The sequence below is a fragment of the Delphinapterus leucas genome, chromosome 14 (genome assembly GCF_059928025.1).
Source record: "Delphinapterus leucas isolate spDelLeu-1000000601 "Yukka" chromosome 14, BTC_Dleu_Yukka2, whole genome shotgun sequence".
Lineage (NCBI taxonomy): Eukaryota > Metazoa > Chordata > Mammalia > Artiodactyla > Monodontidae > Delphinapterus > Delphinapterus leucas.
Window position 1 is genome coordinate 62942932 of NC_143142.1, and position 18435 is coordinate 62961366.

Genomic DNA, 18435 nt, shown 5'->3' on the forward strand with positions numbered 1-18435 from the left:
TTGATTTTAAATATAGAGACTAGAAATTGTTAGATATGCACAAGTGATAGCCACATATTTAAATCTCAGTGGGACTTAAAAACTTCTCAAAACTTCACATCTTTGGATGGAAGGTTGGCATGAATTTTAACATTTTACATTATTTTGTGAGTGCAGCATATTCCTGATTGTCTCAAAACTCACAGAATTTGTGACCAAATATGTAGTAGTACAAAAATGTCAACAATAACTAAAGTTATTTAATACTAAATATTGGCCCCAAAATTATGACTCATACTTAATCTCAAAAAGAATTTGCTCACTAAATGTGTTTATACCAGATTTAAAACACACTGTAAAAGGCTAATAAACTTATTTTTAATGGTGTTAAGAAAAATGCTAATGCAAAATTCAATAATTCTCTCAAAATTTAGTATAAATCAGACCCTTAAGGAATAATGTTAAGACTGATCAGCGGCAAGGCAGCATCTGACTCCTTTGTACATACACGTAACAGAACCTGTGTAATTAGAAGATAGCATACATTCTAATATAGAGACTACATGGTAGCTAACTACCACGGGATGCTCAGAAAGAGCATCACAAAATTTTGGAATAAATCTTAAAGGAAATCTAATCTAATCTAATTTCCTTTGAGATGCTTGCTTGACACCCCCTTCCAACTGTTCAAATTTCTGGTTTCTTTAACATCTTAGTTGCTGATTCCCAAACTAATTCCGACCTGAGTTTAGTACTCTAATATTGACCTGGAGGAACAGAGAGAGACAATAGCTAAAAGCTTTGTATCACCATAGAATATTTTATGTGAGAGACAACTGCACTGACTTGAGTGAGATAAGCGAGGTCCAGTATACATTACAAGAGAAGAGGTCCTAAGTCTGTGTTTAGATTGACTGTATGAAAGAAAATCAGTAAGGATATCTGATCAATATTATCAATTCTATATATTATTCAGCCTATCATTAGAGATATTAAAAACAGAAATTTAAAACTGAAGTTGTTTAGACTACATGATCTTCAAAAAGACCATAAAATGGGAACAACGGCCCCAGGTTTAAGGCTGCCAGTCAGTGGAAGGGCAACAATTAAAATTCAGGGTGCCTTTTAAAAAAGTAACTTAATGTTTAGGATGGACAATTGTCTTGGTTCATCAACAAAATGAATGCCAGGCACAAAGACTGAAAGGGGAGTTCTTAAAGAGCTTCTAAGAACCTCTAAAGAGAGTTGCATTGTCAGGTATTAAACTTCTTTAAAATCAATTTCTAATTTTCCACTAAAATTGAGCCAAGAATCTGGAAAAAGCCCAGAAAGTTAGCATTTTATTTCTACTACCTCTGAGGGAGTTTTTGACCACCGAGGAGTAAAAAGGTACCCTTCTTCATTTGTATAATGAATGCTAGATACTACAGTCTGCTGTCAATAGCCTCTACATCTCGAAATCTTACAATACTCAGGTTGCAGCCAATCTAACTCTGTAGCCTTTATGTGTAATTTGAACACATCTGCATAAGGATAACAGGGATTAAGGGGGCAATGTGGAGGTAAAGTAGAACAAATCTAAGGATTCAAGGAAAACTGAAAGCACAACCTCACCCTTCATTTAGCTTAGCAACAAGTTAGCCTGACACCAAGCACGCTAAATGGCCCTATAAAATCAAAATCCTCTAGGTTAAAAGATCATTTTTTAAAAAAGGATGATTCACATTAAAAACAGTAATACTTTAAGCCTGAAGAATCTATTTCCTTAAAAAACAGATAGATATTTTGCTACAGAATCTACTGCTGTAACAAAGTCAACTCAGAGTGAGAAGAAACTCCTCATTCTGTGCCTGTTACCTTGGGCCCAAATTTCCAGTGCTGTTTATGTGATCAAATACAGAGTACTGAGCCAGGAAGCTGATACAAGACCTGTGGTTAGCTGATTCTGAGCAGCCTACAAAGCAGTGGTGGCATGGCTCGTCCTCTATCCCTCCCTACTCTCAACACTTCTCTCAAAGTCTCTTCCTCTGTTTTGCTTTTCCCTTCAGCTTTTCCCATGCCTTTTCCTCCTCTGCTCTGCCTCTGCTATAAGCCTTATCAGTGGAGTCCACAGTCATTGCAAGGTCTTCATGTTGGGACGCTGGGATACTAGAGTTTCTTATCTCTGACAAAGAAAACAGGAATGACTGGTTTATAGCAATTTTAGATTAGGGCATCTCCAAAGTCTGAATCTGATTGCCTTTAAAGACAAGGAAGAATCAAGCTAATGATTCAGTCTGTTTAATCAGCATCAGCTATTTTCTATGTATAGAGCAAGTGTTTTACAACTTATCTCTATAAGGTTTTAACTTCCAGTCATTGAGCACTGCTTCGCCTCATTTTAATCACTCAAATGCTCGTAAGAAATGCCAACTGATTATATTAAACTAAATAAAATATAATTTAAACTTCCAGCATTAAAGGCCAAAATATCATAAACTGAGAACTAGCAACTTCATCCCTCCAAGTAAAATTGTGAAATATTTATATAGTACTTCCTTTCCATCAATTTAAGTAACTGAGAGTTGACTGTCCTGATTTTATGCAACTGGTCATTTTTAGTTAGTATGACACAACCAACAATCAAATACAAATTAGTTGCTTAAATTCAGGATACATACCTGGGGATCAACTGGAATAAGGGAAAGAAAATCCAAACCTAAAACAAAAATGTTCTGTTAATAGTTGTCTCATATGTTGGAGACAAGAATTATTTCCCTAAATCATTTTTTATTTATCTTAAGTCATAAAACATTTGGGTTAAGGTCTTACCATTCTGCCATAGGGAAGGTCTATACCACAATCAGGGTATTATGTGGATAAAACCCAAAAATGGACATATTTCCTAACAAAACAACTAGAAAAACCACCTCCCAGAGACTTAAAGGGGGCAGTCCAAAATTTTTCAGATAAATAGGACTAGTCAAAGCAAACTTTCCCCCTTTATCACTTAGCAGAATGAGAAGCAATAAAATGAAAAGATGACGATCTGGATTCGGACCATTAAAAAAACATACTTAAGACTCTTAAGGTACTTCACATTTATTTTTTAGAAATACACCACACTGAGCTTCATCTAAAATATCACTTCTTAGGCAGATAAATGTCTATTTCACGGACAGCTCTCTGTTCCCCGGTTCCCACAACAAGAGTAGCAGTACACAGTTCAACGTGCTGCACAAAGCAAGCACCTGCTAACTGCTGCTCACTAACAAGCTAAATCTTACCAAGGTTTGCTGGGTTATAAACTAATGCAGTTTTCTAAACCAAAGCTTTGGGATTCTCCAGTTATGCTTTTGAAATAGAACTGTGGTAAAACGTTGCCCAGTAATACCATTTTGAAATATTAAAGTTATAACAATAAATAATAAAATATTTCAGGTCTGAAAAATCTAGCAATAAACTTCAAGGTCAGTCCCCATAGACCTCTGTTTGACTAAATTTCAAAACATTAAAAAAAATAAAAATCACATATTAGGTGCACGTTACTAAGACGGGCCAATTTCTATCCATTCTGTGAATTTTTATATGCTGGTATTCAATGTCACCTCAAGTATAATAATCATACAGAGTGTACTCTAATACTAGACTGTTACTCTAAAGAGAGAATATTAGCAGGAAATATTTAAAATATTTAATAACCAGTATGAAAAATTCATAAATCAAAATGTTAAAGTATATTTATTCCCTGATAATCTCTAAATAAGGGTATGATAAAAATACTTATCAAGTAATACAAGCTGTAGCACCAATCATTTGAAAGAAGTCATTTAATTTCTAAAGCATTTTTGAAAACTGCTGATATTTTTCATTTCATATGCCTATCACTAGCTATATGATACAGCAAGGTTTGAGCCAACACTGGAATCACAACAAACTTTTCCAAGGAGCTCCCCATTAAATTGATACTAAGTAGGTGACATCTCTCAATAAGCGAAGAGTTTCTCTTCACACTAATGATACTGTCCAGTAAATCCTCTCTCTGCTTCAGCTGAACAGTAATTCACAATTTGTCTAGCCCTTATAACACCTTCTGAGAGTTTTATACAGTCAACATTTCTATTATGGACTACGTCACAAAAAGAGTTTATTTGCATATCATTTTATTGGCTTAATTGTATTAATTTTGTTTTGCTTCAAATGGTATATAACATTATTTATATAACTTCTGCTTTTAAAAGCTTATTTAATTTCAAATATTCACTCACTTTTAATGTTTGTTGAATAACTCAGTCCATTTGAATAACAAAATTTCTTTATAAAGCTACAGAAAGTATTGCTATTTCTGTTGGGATATTGTGTATTGAAGCCAAATCACTCAAAATGCTCATTTTCTAAAGTTTATTCCCATTTTGTAACTTCAGTTTAAATAAATACACAGGCTTGATATAATTTTCAAGCTGTTTTTGTAGTTCTAGCACTGGAGACTGCCCATCGAGGAGGTGCCAAGTGTCTCCATATTTTCATTATTTCAATTCCCATCTCTTCAGATGTACTGCAATTCTCTTTGATGATTATTTCATGTGTGTTAGTAGATATATAGTCTACTGATAAAACATTTTAAGAGATTTGTTTGATCTATATCTTTTGACACCTCATCCAGGGATAACTGAATATGGTAACTTATACAATGCCATAATAAAATGTCTAGAAATTTTTTTGAAATTTTGGTTGAAACCCATTGTCTCCCTAGCATTACACAGATGCTGTATACACAAAATTCAATCATGTTTTTAATGTAAATATTTCTCACTGAAACCATTTTTCTCAAACAGTAACAATGAAGTTCGATATAGTATTTCAGATGTTATTCCTCCTATTAAAAGAAGATTTACCAACAATGTCTTGCATTTCTACTTTGTAAGTACAGACTATTAAAACCCTTACATGAAATAGATGACGTTTCACGAACAGTGATCAAATGTTATTGCCTTATTTTCTAAGTTTAGTAAAATGCTGTTTTCTTATTTCACCGTAAGTTTGAACTGCAATGATATGTGGTACTGACGTATTTTTAGGCCCTCCTAAGTATTCCACAGTTGAAAATGCTCATCTTTAACTAAGAAGCAGGTAGTGTTAAAAATTCTGATGGTACATTCTAAATGCTTTTGTCAATACTGATAAAATTATCGTTTTAGATTTTAAATGCTTCTTCATGTGAAACTGACTCTGTATGTCTTATTAATAACAACACATTCTCCTTACTTGAGCCATGAACTTTAACAGAACATAACTCCTACATGATTAAATATGTAAATGTTTAGCACTTTCAAATTTTAATGATACAACTTTTGAGCACTATTCCCACCTGACAAATATGGCACTACCAATAATAAGGCAGTCATATTTTTTCATGAAATAATCAAGCTGTTTTCCATTCCATAAATACAAATTATGTTTTATTTTGCATTCACTGTTGCACAGTATCAGAAGATGTTCCAAGCTGCAGTTCATTATTAATATCATTTCTTCTTTGTTCTCCTGCAGATTCAGAAGATTCATGTTTATGATGTTTAAAAGGAATGTTAAGAAATGTATTAAAAGTTTGTCATCCCTCCATTCTTGGTGTTCTATTTAATATTTTATTATAAATTATTAAACTTATAAATATCAAAACTCTGTACAGTATGACTAATTACATAAAAATTATGCACAAAAAATCCCCAAAGTAATTACTAATTACAAAAGAGCATATTAACAGTAAAACCAAAGTAAAAACTAAACTACTTAGATGTAGTAACTGCTACATAATTCATAGATGACGGTAAACTGGTAACTCTTCTGAAGTACAACAGTTCCTATTCTATTCTGTTTATCAACTGATAAGAAAGCCTTTCAACATTTTAATAATCAGTATCACTATACTGGCTAAATATCAGCCCTGGATATTAGTCTTAGTTCCTTAATGTCAGCTTGAAATGCATTTTATGAAATACACAGTTAACATATTTTACTGTTTTTCTCAAATCTGTACATTTTATAAAGTAAATAGGCTGACTTTATGCCCAAATTTGGAAATAATATAAATTCCCTGTAATTAAAAATTCATCCAAACTCACATAACTCAAAAACTAACAGGGCAAGTGATTTGTACATTGTACCTATTCTATCGCTAAATGGCCAGAGTCACTCAGTAAAAACAGAGAACGTTCATTATCTTTTTTCAGGATTTTTAATTCAAGATCTTTAGGAAACAAATCCTTCTGGAATGCTTGCTTGTAAGATGACATGTGGACACTCTTCAACTTCATTTGAAACTAGCCACAGTTAAAGCAAAACATGGCAGTAAGGAATTAAGACTCTCTGACTTTCCATCTTTCTTAGGACCATGAAACCTCACCTGTAACTCAGCATCAAGCTTTGTATCAACAAATACTCTATAATTGGTGCTAGCTGGGTTTACAAACAATTTTTTAAAATACCAATTCCCAAAGTACATGTGGAGTAAACACATTTAAGAAGCAAAAGGTACCTAACATTTTTTTTGATGGATACTATTTTTAGTCTACTCTTTTCCATTAAATTTTATTCAAACTGAATAAATGCTGAACAAATTTCAAGTCGCAAAATTACAACGGGGCAGAGTACACAACTATCAACTTTTTCAACAACACAAACTTTGCCCAACAGAATACACATTGTGCTTAAAATAAAGACCTTACTAAGAGGGGCAAGAAGAATAAATCATAGGTCAAAATTAATTTCCTAAATCCAGAAAATTAAGAGGAGGAGGTGACTGTATTCCACTAAAAGGGCCCTTCAAAGAGAAGGGAAGTCATGAATTTAAGAGTCACTGGTACTAACTTGCTCAAATTTGATCGACCAAAAAATGTCTGCAAAAACAATGGCTATGTAGGGAGAGAAAAAGAGGGAGGGAGGAAAAAGCTTTAATTTTATAGTATGGCCTTGGTTGCATACGTCTTGGTACTAAGGTAATTCAAGCAGCCTTGAAGCTTTTAACTGTTGAGTTAACATACATATAAAAGATATCCCTCAATATTAAGCAGAGCTCTAGGGAAACAGCAGGTAGATCCTATTTTTACAGGGTAAAGCTGGTAGGCAACACTGACCTCACAGTACGCCAGTATATTCTGAAGTTGTGATGGGATACCAAGAAGTGATGGGCTACTAAAAAAAGTATGAGAAAACATTCTCCCTAACCTGTGAAGCTTCCATGATAAACGAAGAAAGAGTCTCCCAGTATAAATTCTCTATGAGGAAGAATAAATTCTGTAAAATTTTCCTACTGTATTTCCTCTCATCAAAATCTACAGATTGCTCTATAGTTAAAATGATAGGAACTGAATGTGATATATTTAAAACAGATACTACCTTTACAGGGAAGCCTTTCCTTAGCAATTTCCTTAGCATTTCTATTTAAGATATTTAAATTATATTTGCTCCACAGATTAAGATAAAAAGAAATGGTAAAACTTGATAAAAAAAACAAAACACCTCTTCACATACCTGGCAAATCTGATGACATGCTTGATATTGGCGTGTGGTGGAATGGTACTGAGTAGTCTGTTAATGAAGGCGGAATAGCAGCAGGATCAACCGAAGTCACACTGGGCACCCTTACAGAAGATGGCTGATACATGAGAACCCTGTTTTAAATAGCACGGGAAATTACAAACAATCTGGCTGTTAGTTCACAGGAGAGAAGGGCTGTACCACTGGGCATTGTCAGTCGTTAAGTTCACTAAGTTTCCAAACAACTATACGGCAGCTACTCACTACACAGTACTCCACTCACTCTCCTCTTTCATAACAGTCTCTTCACTTTAACATGAACACATGTTGGCTCTCAACAGCAGTTGTGACATAAGAGCAAGGTGGGGCTTCCCTGGTGGCGCAGTGGTTGAGAGTCCGCCTGCCGATGCAGGGGACACGGGTTCGTGCCCCGGTCCGGGAAGATCCCACATGCCGCGGAGCGGCTGGGCCCGTGAGCCATGGCCGCTGAGCCTGCGCTCCGCAACGGGAGAGGCCACAGCAGTCAGAGGCATACCGCAAAAAAAAAAAAAAAAAAAAAGAGCAAGGTGGCATTAAAACATAATGGAAAGTGCTGGAGCAATACATAAAACTTTGATCCACAAACAGGAATACACTCTACATAATGATTTTATTAATGTATATGTAACATGTATGTGAATATTAGTAATTTTATATATAAAGAAATTCAGAAATAAAATAGAAGACTCCTAAGATTTGATTAAAATCAGAGTACCTTTATGAGTGAAGCTACTTACTATAGCTCAAGCATGATTTCTTCCATTCTAACGTGAACTGTATTAATTATTAGCGATCTTATCTGGGAATCACCCAAGCAAAGATAGCCAGTCCTAAAGCCAGCCAGCCTGATAACAACAGGCAGCAATCAGAACTTAGAATAAGACAACTACCCAGGATTTCAGACATAATATCCAGAAATAAAAACACTGGCTACCATGATACCATCTACTCTTCTAAGAGGGCTTACGACTTTGAAATTCGCTGTTCATGCTATGAAAAACACAAATTAAATACACTTAAGATATAGTTTATTACTGGTATTTATACATGTACGTATACACACTATATATATAATAATAACTTTATAATTTTAAGAAGCAGTATAGTTAAACATATTTTTGAAAAAGTTCAGGAAAAAAGAGAGATGATTTTGCATTCTTCCTACTTAACCTTCATTTTATCTTAGTCCAGGGTAAACAATTAGAAGTTCTCAAGAAAACATCTTGAACATATACAAGAAACTAAGCAATGTTCCTGACCCTCTGGCTGATGGTGGCCACCTTTTTGTCCAGCATCTTAGTGAGGCTGCAGTGGTAGCACCTGCTCTCCGAGCTCTGCGATGCCACACAAGGATGACAAGAAAAAGACAGATGCTGGAAAGTCAGCCAAGAAAGACAAAGACCAAAGGCAAAATGTGGGACAAGCTCAATAACCTAGTCTTGTTTGACAAAGCCACATAAGACAAACTCTGTAAGGAAGTTCCTGACTATAAGCTTAAAACCCCAGCTGTTGTCTCTGAGAGACTGAAGATTCACAGTTCCCTGGCCAGGGCAGCCCTTCAGGAGCTGCTCAGTAAAGGACCCATTAAACCAGTTTCAAAGCACAGAGTTCAAATAATTTATACCAGGAACACCAAAGGTGGAGATGCCCCAGCTGCCAGTAAAGATGCATAAACAGGTCCCACCACTGTACATTTTGAAAAGCAAAACTTTACTAAACTGAAAAAAAAAAAAAGGAGGGTGGGGGACGGGGACAGAGGGACATTAGGTCATTAGGACATTAAGGTCAGCATTCCAAAGCGCTGCCAGTAAACTACCGTGAGCTTAATAAGAGAGGCACAGAGCTCTGTAGCTGGAAGGGACCACTACAAAGATGAAGCACAACTGACAGAAACAGTACAACCATCAAAGTTAGACTGAGATGACAAGTAGGACCTCTAGGCGTCCTTTCCCTTGGTTGAAACTTCCTGTTATTGCTCAGATTATTAAATACTAGTAATAAGAAATGATGACATATTTGCATGACATTCTTCATACTCTAAACAACTGACAAAACTATTTCATAACCTCAATTAAAAATCTCAAACCACTTAAATAATCACCACCTATTTAAACACTGGAGTCCCTCTAAAACCAGTTTCCATTATAACATGAGGCTCTTGTCTAGCTGTTATTCTGTACTATTTGTCAAAAATACAGATGTTGCTGGAAAGGAGGAAAATGAAGTCATCTTGAGAGGACACACATGGCTGTGCTGGCAACTGCTAGTCTCAGAAAAGCAAATAAATAACATAGGTCAGAGTTCAGGAATCTTAAACTGATCCATTTGGGAGGCAAAGGAAATATAACATGCTTGAGATGGTAACATAAGCCTCATATTTCAAAACACATTTTCCAGATGTAGATGAAGATGGACAAAAAGAGCAACCTGCCTCGGTTAGAATCAGAAGGTTTCTTGGCCTCCAGTGTTACCTGTCAACCTAAAACCACAAAGGTAGACTCCAGAGGGGGAAAGAGAAAACCTGAGATGAGCTCAAGTACGTATGTTATATTAAAGCACATCTTTTTCTGGAGGTTTGAAGACACTGGTCCTCTACAAGGATGAAAGTAGAACAAAAAATCACCAAAAGTGTTTTCAAATTACAAATGATCCTACCTCCCACACAGGAATGTGTATCAGAAATTGGGGGATGGGGGATGGGGATAAGAAGGAAAAAGACAGAGACTTCCCTGGTGGCACAGTGGTTAAGAATCCGCCTGCCAATGCAGAGGACACGGGTTCGAGCCCTGGTCCGGGAAGATCCCACATGCCGTGGAGCAACTAAGCTCATGCACCACAACTACTGAGCCTGCGCTCTAGAGCCCGTGAGCCACAACTACCGAAGCCCGCGTGCCTAGAGCCCATACTCCGCAACAAAAGAAGCCATCACAATGAGAAGCCCTCGTACCACAACGAAGAGTAACCCCCGCTCACCGCAACTAGAGAACGCCTGCGTGCAGCAATCAACACCCAACACAGCCATAAATGAATGAATGAATGAATGAATGGAGACACTGGTATATGTTAGTACTAAGGAGGGGGTTTAAAAAGTGGCTCTGATTATTATGGTTGTTTCACAGTATTAATATCTTAATCATATATATATTTTTTAAGATGCAAGCTTTTGAAGAAGAACTATATGTGTGTGTGTGTTTGTATACATATATATGTATGTGTGTGCATATATATATACACACATACAATATACACACATACATATGATTTCATTTATTTTAAAAAGTTCCTACTTAAAGGTACATTTAATCTGTCACTTTTTCTCTGACACTGAAAGAAATGAAAAGAAAAATTTCAAGTTTACAAGAAAAAGACAATGGCTGCCTTCCTCTTGCTCCCTCTTCTTGTCCTTTGATGTCTCACACTGGAGATTGTCTTTTGTCTTGATCCTGAACTGACCTTTCAACCTGGATCAGATTTATAGAAAACAACAATAAAACTCATTGTCCTACCCTGGCCCCTTTACTTCCATCTGTAGAGGAGTAAGGTCAATGTCCCAAGGCACATGTCACCACAGTAACTCTTTTTTTTTTTAATTCTTTTTTTAACCACAGTAACTCTTAGCCACTGCATATCTTCTGTTCTCATAACATGAAACTTTGAGTGATTAAACAACTATTCCTTGTTTCTCCAATACAAAACGCTGTCACAACACATGAAAATGTCACAATCCACTGACAGTACAAATTATTAAATCAATATCTAAAATCTCAGCAAACATCAAACTATTTAGCGTAGGTTAATTCCTATTACCTGAACTTTGTAACCATTAATACAAATTCAACTTTATATAGAATGGGTGAAATTCGTCATTTGTTAGGATTATCAAATTACCTACTGGTAGAAAGATTTTTGTTTTAATCAGAATCTTCACAAAGACCACATTCAGAAAGGTAAATGATTCTGATGCCTATGCAAAAAAAGATGTATTTATAGATACGGAATAACAGGAACCATGGAGAAATGTAAATGGCTATGTCTGGTGGAATTGTGGGTATGTGATGCTATAAAATAATAAAAACATTTTTTAAAACTTTTAATATTTGTTACTCCCTCCTCACAGGATTGGTAAATACACACACAGGCTTTATGTGTACAATATGTATGTGTACATATATAAATTTTTATAGCTGTATCCATAGTATCACAGCACAAAGGTAAACTGCTGGCATGCTGCTAGACAGCAAACATTAGTATTCTAAACTGTGTACTAGATCACTGAATTCATCATACTTGGCCCCAGCTTACATGTCTGAAAATTCAGTAACTTGAATTTTTATCCATAAACCTGAAATTCACTGGGTGCTCCCACTTTATGATCATAAAAATATTTTAAAAGATTCAATTTTGCTAATGATTCTTAATCTATTTCTAATCTTTGTTTCCTGTCTTTAGAATACCTCCTCATTAATGACAAAACAGTCATTGAATTTCCCAGCCATGGGGTAGGGACATAATATTTAAAATTATCTTTTAATTTAGAAAAATAGCAGAGGTTTCCTAAAAGTCTTAGATTAAGGTGCCAATTTCTTCTGAAAGGCTATGCAGGGAAAGAGGCTAGAAGAATTACCATCAAAGTGTTAACAGAATGCTTTTTATTTCTTGATGCTTTGAAAAATTGTTTATAAGAATAATTTTTTTCAAAAACAATACCTCTTAAAAAATAACTGCTCACCTGAATTTTAGACTGTAACTTAAAGTAAGTTTTCCTGTTTTTCCTCTATTTCCCATTTGCTTACTATCATTGACCAAGAAGTCCTATGATAAACTTACACCTCAGAAAAAATTTCTAGATGCTGACACAAAAGAGAGGATACGAACAGAATGACCAGGAACAAAAACCAGGAGATAAAAATGTAAGAGTTGGAAGGGATTACAGAAATGATATAACCATAGCCTGAGTCTCCACTGTGACACCTGGACAGGTGGCATCCACTCTTTCTTAACACAGAAAATGTGATTTTAGCACAAAACATCAACTTTCTTAGTGTTCAGAAAACTCCAACGGGAAGTTTTTCCATGTATCTTTCCTCCATTGGACTTAGATCTGCCAAATGTTATAACAAAGAATAAACTTAACCCAGTTCATCAATGACTCCCGTTCAAGAACTACAAGATAACTATAACATATTCTTTTCTCCTGGCTTAACAGCTTCAATCCTTAGACCCATTCATCCATCAGGCTACGTTTCCACTATTCACCATCCTGTTCCCCTCCTCTGGCTGCTCTCATTAATACCCTTCTTGATGACAGCCCTGACTAAAATGGTCTAAGTGAGTTTTCTAGCCTAAAAATGGAACAAAACTGGCATGCGTATGTATCCTGGACACTGCTTCGTTTATTAATGCAGTCTAAGAACAAATCAGCTCAAGTGGTGAACCCTTCAAACCATTAAGTGAATTCTGACACTTCAAAGAGTTTCTATCAGGAATGGCCATTAATTTATGGAATGTCACCATCTATTAAAATGACTATATACAGTCATCCCTTGGTATCTACAGGGGATTGGTTCCAAGGACTCTCCCACCCCCCACAGATACCAAAACTCATGGATGCTCAAATCCCTTATATAAAATGGTGTAGTACTTGCATATCCCCCATATACTTTAAATCATCTCTAGATTACCTTATAATACTTAATACAATGTAAATGCTATGTAAATAGTTGCTGGCAGCAAAGAGCAAATTTTGCTTTTTGGAACTTAAAAAAAAATTTTCCCCTAGTATTTGTGATGATCCATGGTTACCCGAATCCATGGATATAGAGGGCTGACTTGTTGTCCTATGACAAGATCCATTTTATCAATGTATTTCCTAATAATAAAGCATTCTTAGATAAACCCTACTTGGTGGTAATGGATGCCATTTTAATGTATTATTAAATAATTTACTAAGACTGAATTCAGAATTTTCACTGAACTTCCTAACTTCCTGTTTCATAATGGTTCTTCTCTTTTGGCTGTTAATGCGTAAGTCTAGTTAGGGTATTAAGAGGTATGTCAACTTTGTGGAATGAGCTGGGAAGCTGCAATTTACGGACATTTTAAACCAAAATTTTCATGTGTTGCTGGTTTAGTCAAAAGTTTCTACCTTATACTCACAATGTTAGTTTTTATTTTCTTTTTAACCTCGATGAGGAGACTTACATCTATCTCTACGGTAGCTGACCACAGGTGTGAACTGTCCTGATTCCTCTGCATGTTGAAGTCATTTCAGATTGTCACCCAATGTACGTGCCACTCCTCCAGTTCTGAGTCCTCATCAAGTATTGGTAAAAATGTGCGAAAGGAACATAGAGGGTAGACCCTTATGGCGAGCCACCAGAGACACCCTCTATGATCACAGTAACTCATGAGTTCATATCACTACGCACAACCCTTCAACCTGGCAGGAAACCATCTAACTATAATACTGTGCAACCTATGTTTTTCCAGCATATTCTAAAGAGTTTCATTAGAGAGTAAAATCTGGAAATACCACATCTAAGTATTCATTCCCATGATTCTCCACTTTAGTAAACATTTCAAAATTACATTTTCATTTTTTATTATTTAAATGCTAGAAGTGCCAAACAAATTGTCTGAAAGGAACAATAAATGATCAGCATACCCCCCAAAAATCCCACTTGAAATACTTATTTCATTTTCTGTTCCACTAAAAAAACAAACAAACAAAAAATACCCTTACTGTGATACATAAATCACATCTGGAAATATAAGCATTTTAACAGTGAAGAAGGCAGCACAAAAAGTTTAATTCTCCTGGTTTCAAAAGTAACTATAAAAAAAGAATGTTTCAAAAGTGCACCGAGGATATAACTCCACTTGTATAAAATGTCTAGAAAAGGCAAATTTATAGAGATAAAAAGATCAATGGTTGTCTAGATTTGGGGTGTGCATCAGGATTAACTGCAAATGAACATGAGAGATGTTTACTGGCTGTTCAGAATATTCTACAACTGAATTGTGATGATGACTATACAACCCTATGAATTTACTAAAATCACTGAACTGTACAATTGAATACTTAAGATGGGAGAATTTTATGGTATATAAATTATACCCCAATAAAGCCATTAGAGAAAAGAAGTGCTATGAGAAGCCAAAAGATAAGGCTGGCATACTCAAGTTTGAAACAATATGTTCATGGATGTCAAGAGAACCCGCTACTTTCCTGCAGGTTCCAAAATCTCTAAGAAGCACCTATTGCTAAATACTCAAACCTGTCACTCACTATATGTCAGCAACAGCTTCTGCCAGATGACTCATAAATAAACGCTAGACTGCATTTACTAGCCCATATTTTGCCCTGGAGAGGGTGAGAAGGGAAGGCAATCAATTTTTTACTGAGACAATGACCATGTGGTTGACACTGAGGCTGAGCTCTTTCATTACCTTATTGAAACCTGAATTTAATCTTATGAGGTAGGCATTATTTAACCCCATTGTACAGAACAGGAAAAGGAGGCTCAAACAAGTTAAATATTTCAACCAAGATCACAGAATGAGTAAGCAATGGTGTCAAAATTGGAATCTACACTTGTCAGATTCCCAATTCCACACACTCGGCTTCCTCATGTTGGTCTGTGATGCCAAATTTACTCCTTCCAAATAGATTCAAGAAAATAACAAAAAGTATCAAAATTGAAATAAATATTTAGACATGAGAAGATTTCAACTCTCACTTCCCAAAGATGGGAATATATTCTTCATCAAAATTTGCTTTCCTATAAACAACATGCTCACTTGAAAATATTTCAACTGAACAAAAGGCAAATTAAAATAGCCCTATATGGTTATGCAACTCTCAAAGAGACATTTACAAACTTAACCCAAGAATAGTTAGTTCCAAGTGTAATAAACAATAGTGAACTATAAATTAACAAACCCTTTGGTTGGGCTGCTTTGTGTTTCTGACATAAAGATGCATTTCCTTTTGGCAGGAGGGTCTTCCTCTTCATCAGAAGAGCTTTCTATTGTTAGGTCAATGACATCCACTTTCTTCTTGCTTGCCTCACTGGCTACAGTCACTGAACAAGGCTTACTGAGGACACCTGCAGCTGCAAGTAGGGAACAGAGGGGCAAAAAAGTCAAAGGTGTAACACGAGCTCTAACCATAAGAGTTTTAACTGTGTAGCACATCCTGGAGAATACACAGCCAATAAAGCCCATACTCTGTCCCACGGACAGAGACCAACTCTCTAACTCCAGTCATCTGTCTATAAAATGACTGCTTACCTAGGGAGACAGGGTGAGCGCTATGCCTTGTGAGAAGATCGAAAGCCTCTTTCAGATGGCACACTCCGCGTTATCTCCCCAGTACTGCGACAGATTTGCACAGATCCTGCACCTCACACTGTCTCCCTAGGTGAGGACTCATGTTATACACAGACATCCGGAGTTAAGGGGCTGGTCTCCGGCCATGGACAAGAGTATGTAGCTTTACGGGCTGTGTATTCTCACAGACATGCGGTAGGGTTAAGTCAGAATCATACTTCCAATCTAGCAAAGCAGTGGTGCTCACATCAAAGAATATATAAGCTCTGCACCATAAGCAAGAACTTGATAAAATTTTCACCTTGATAAGTGGAAAAAACCCCAAACATCTCACTTAAGTTACTCAGACATTTAAAGTTTTTCTTACCAGCTATCTACTTAGGTTCTCCTTTCTGCCCACAACAATAGTCTCACATGATATGTTAACTCACCATTTCAAAGAGTGGTGAGTTGACTCACCATTCTACTACAATCTATTTAGTAGAAAATGCATGCTACTTGATAATGGAAAAGCAGCAGCAACTAATTAACTAAATCACTACTTTTCTCAAGGATGAGGAAGACCCTGATCATTCCACCCATAGGTTCAGTAACAGTCACAAGAGAATGATTAATATTGACATAAATCCTTTACTTTTTCCTCTCTTCTTACTCTGAATGCCTATTATTCATTACATTATTAGAATGTTAAATATAGTCAGCACAAAACTCAAATGCAGTGACTGGACTATGTCAGATAAAAAGAAACTAAGTTCACCTATCAGTTTCAATTTCTCAAACAACCTTTATTTTCCCCACTCAGGGTATAGACAGCACAGGGAGTTGAAGGTTGAGTATAATTCCCAGGTAACCAAGGCAATAGTCAAATTTCTTCCCACAAGGCAATGGAAACAATTAGTTCACTTCTTTACCAACTAACCTATGACCATCTTCCCCCACCCTCCATTAATGGATGATACAGCCTCTCTAACCACACCTCCACCTGGGGTTCCTCCAATAGGTGCTCTAAAAATAATTCTGAGGGACCTCCCCGGCAGTCCAGTGGTTAAGACTCCGTGCTCCCAATGTAGGGGACATGGGTTCGATCCCTGGTCAGGGAACTAAGATCCTGCATGCTGCACAGTGTGCAAAATAAATAAATAATTTTTTAAATGAGAAGTTCCAAATAAGTGTCCATAGAAATGTCATTTATAATTTTTCATGTTGTAACAAGCACCATATATTAAAATGATTTTAAAGAACACAAGTAACAAATGTTGGAGAGGATGTGGAAAAAAGGGAACTCTTGTGCACTGTTGATAGGAATGTAAAATGGTGCAGCCACAGTGGAAAACAATATGGCAGTTTCTTAAAACATTAAAAATATAACTACCATATGTGACCCAGCAATTCCACTCCTGGGTATATATGCAAAGAAAACCAAAAACACTAATTCGAGAAGAGACATGCACCCCCAATGTTCATAGCAGCATTATTTACAACTGCCAAGATATAGAAGCAACCTAAGTGTCAACAGACGAATGGATAAAGACAATGTGGTATATATATGTATTAATATATACAATGGAATACTACTCAGCCATAAAAAAGAACAAAATTTTGCCAGTTGCAGGAACATGAATGGACTTGGAGAGCATTATGCTAAGTGAAATAAGTCAGACAGAGAAAGACAAATACTATATGATATGACTTGCATGTGGAATCTTAAAAATATAACAAACTAATGAATATAACAAAAAAGAAGCAGACTCACAGATACAGAGAACAAACTAGTGGTGACAAGTGGGGAGAGAGAAGGGGCGGGCATTATTACAGGGGTGGCGAAGCAGGAGATACAAACTATTAGCTACAGGATGTGTTGTACAACACGGGAAATATAGCCAATATTTTACAATAACTATAAATGGAGTATAACCTTTAAAAACTGTGAGTCACTACATTGTACACCTATAACTTCCATAATATTGTAGAGCAACTATACTTCAATAAAAAATATTAAAATGATTTAGGTGATTGTTTTATTTACTTTATATATGAAAAATATACTATGAAAAAACTGATTATAATGTGGTATAAACTTTAGCACACTTAAGAATAAAAATCATTTGGGAGAAATTACATATGTAATAGACGATCAAAAGATAAAGTGAGCAAACTGAGCTCCAAATGGTAGCTCTAATGGCCAAAGTTAACGCTAACGATAACATCACACAAGTCTCATCGTTTTGCTCTCTGCTGCCATTCTGCACATACTTTCTATTTTTGTACACGGTTGGCTGGATACTTTCATAGCTTCTTTCTTCGGTCTCATTGGGCACCAAGAACCATCTTCTTGGAATTTGATCTCATCCACATCAGAACAGTCATTGAGAATTTCCATAAAAAGCCTATAAACCAAGTAAGAAGTACAGAAATGGAATCAAATGGCTCTGTTCAAAGGTGAAATAAAGTAACACATTTTACCTTGGAGACAAAAGTAATGCTTTTTGTTTGTTTTGGCCCTAGGCTTTAGCTGTTTAACCGGCAACAAAAGAGTTAAGTGACTTACTGAATATCATCTTAAAAATCAGTGAT

The 18435-nt window shown here is 35.9% G+C and overlaps 1 protein-coding gene and 1 pseudogene across 13 annotated transcripts in view; one reads left to right on the forward strand and one right to left on the reverse strand.

Annotated features, from left to right (window-relative positions):
- Positions 1–18435, reverse strand: part of PIAS2 (protein inhibitor of activated STAT 2) — a 113086-nt gene that overhangs the window by 20425 nt on the left and 74226 nt on the right. For 8 of the 13 annotated variants that reach the window (XM_089895142.1, XM_022561830.3, XM_022561828.2 and 5 more), the window contains 4 exons: positions 18115–18248; positions 15473–15644; positions 7486–7625; positions 2640–2677 (listed from right to left, as the gene is read on the reverse strand). In XM_089895142.1, the coding sequence (XP_089751268.1) occupies positions 2640–2677; positions 7486–7625; positions 15473–15644; positions 18115–18248 (484 nt within the window). Of the gene's footprint in view, positions 1–2639; positions 2678–5388; positions 5500–7485; positions 7626–15472; positions 15645–18114; positions 18249–18435 lie in introns of those variants that run through there. The other 5 variants (XM_089895146.1, XM_089895145.1, XM_089895143.1 and 2 more) reach the window with 2 other exon arrangements.
- On the forward strand, positions 8870–11048 carry LOC149747635 (small ribosomal subunit protein eS25 pseudogene; annotated as a pseudogene).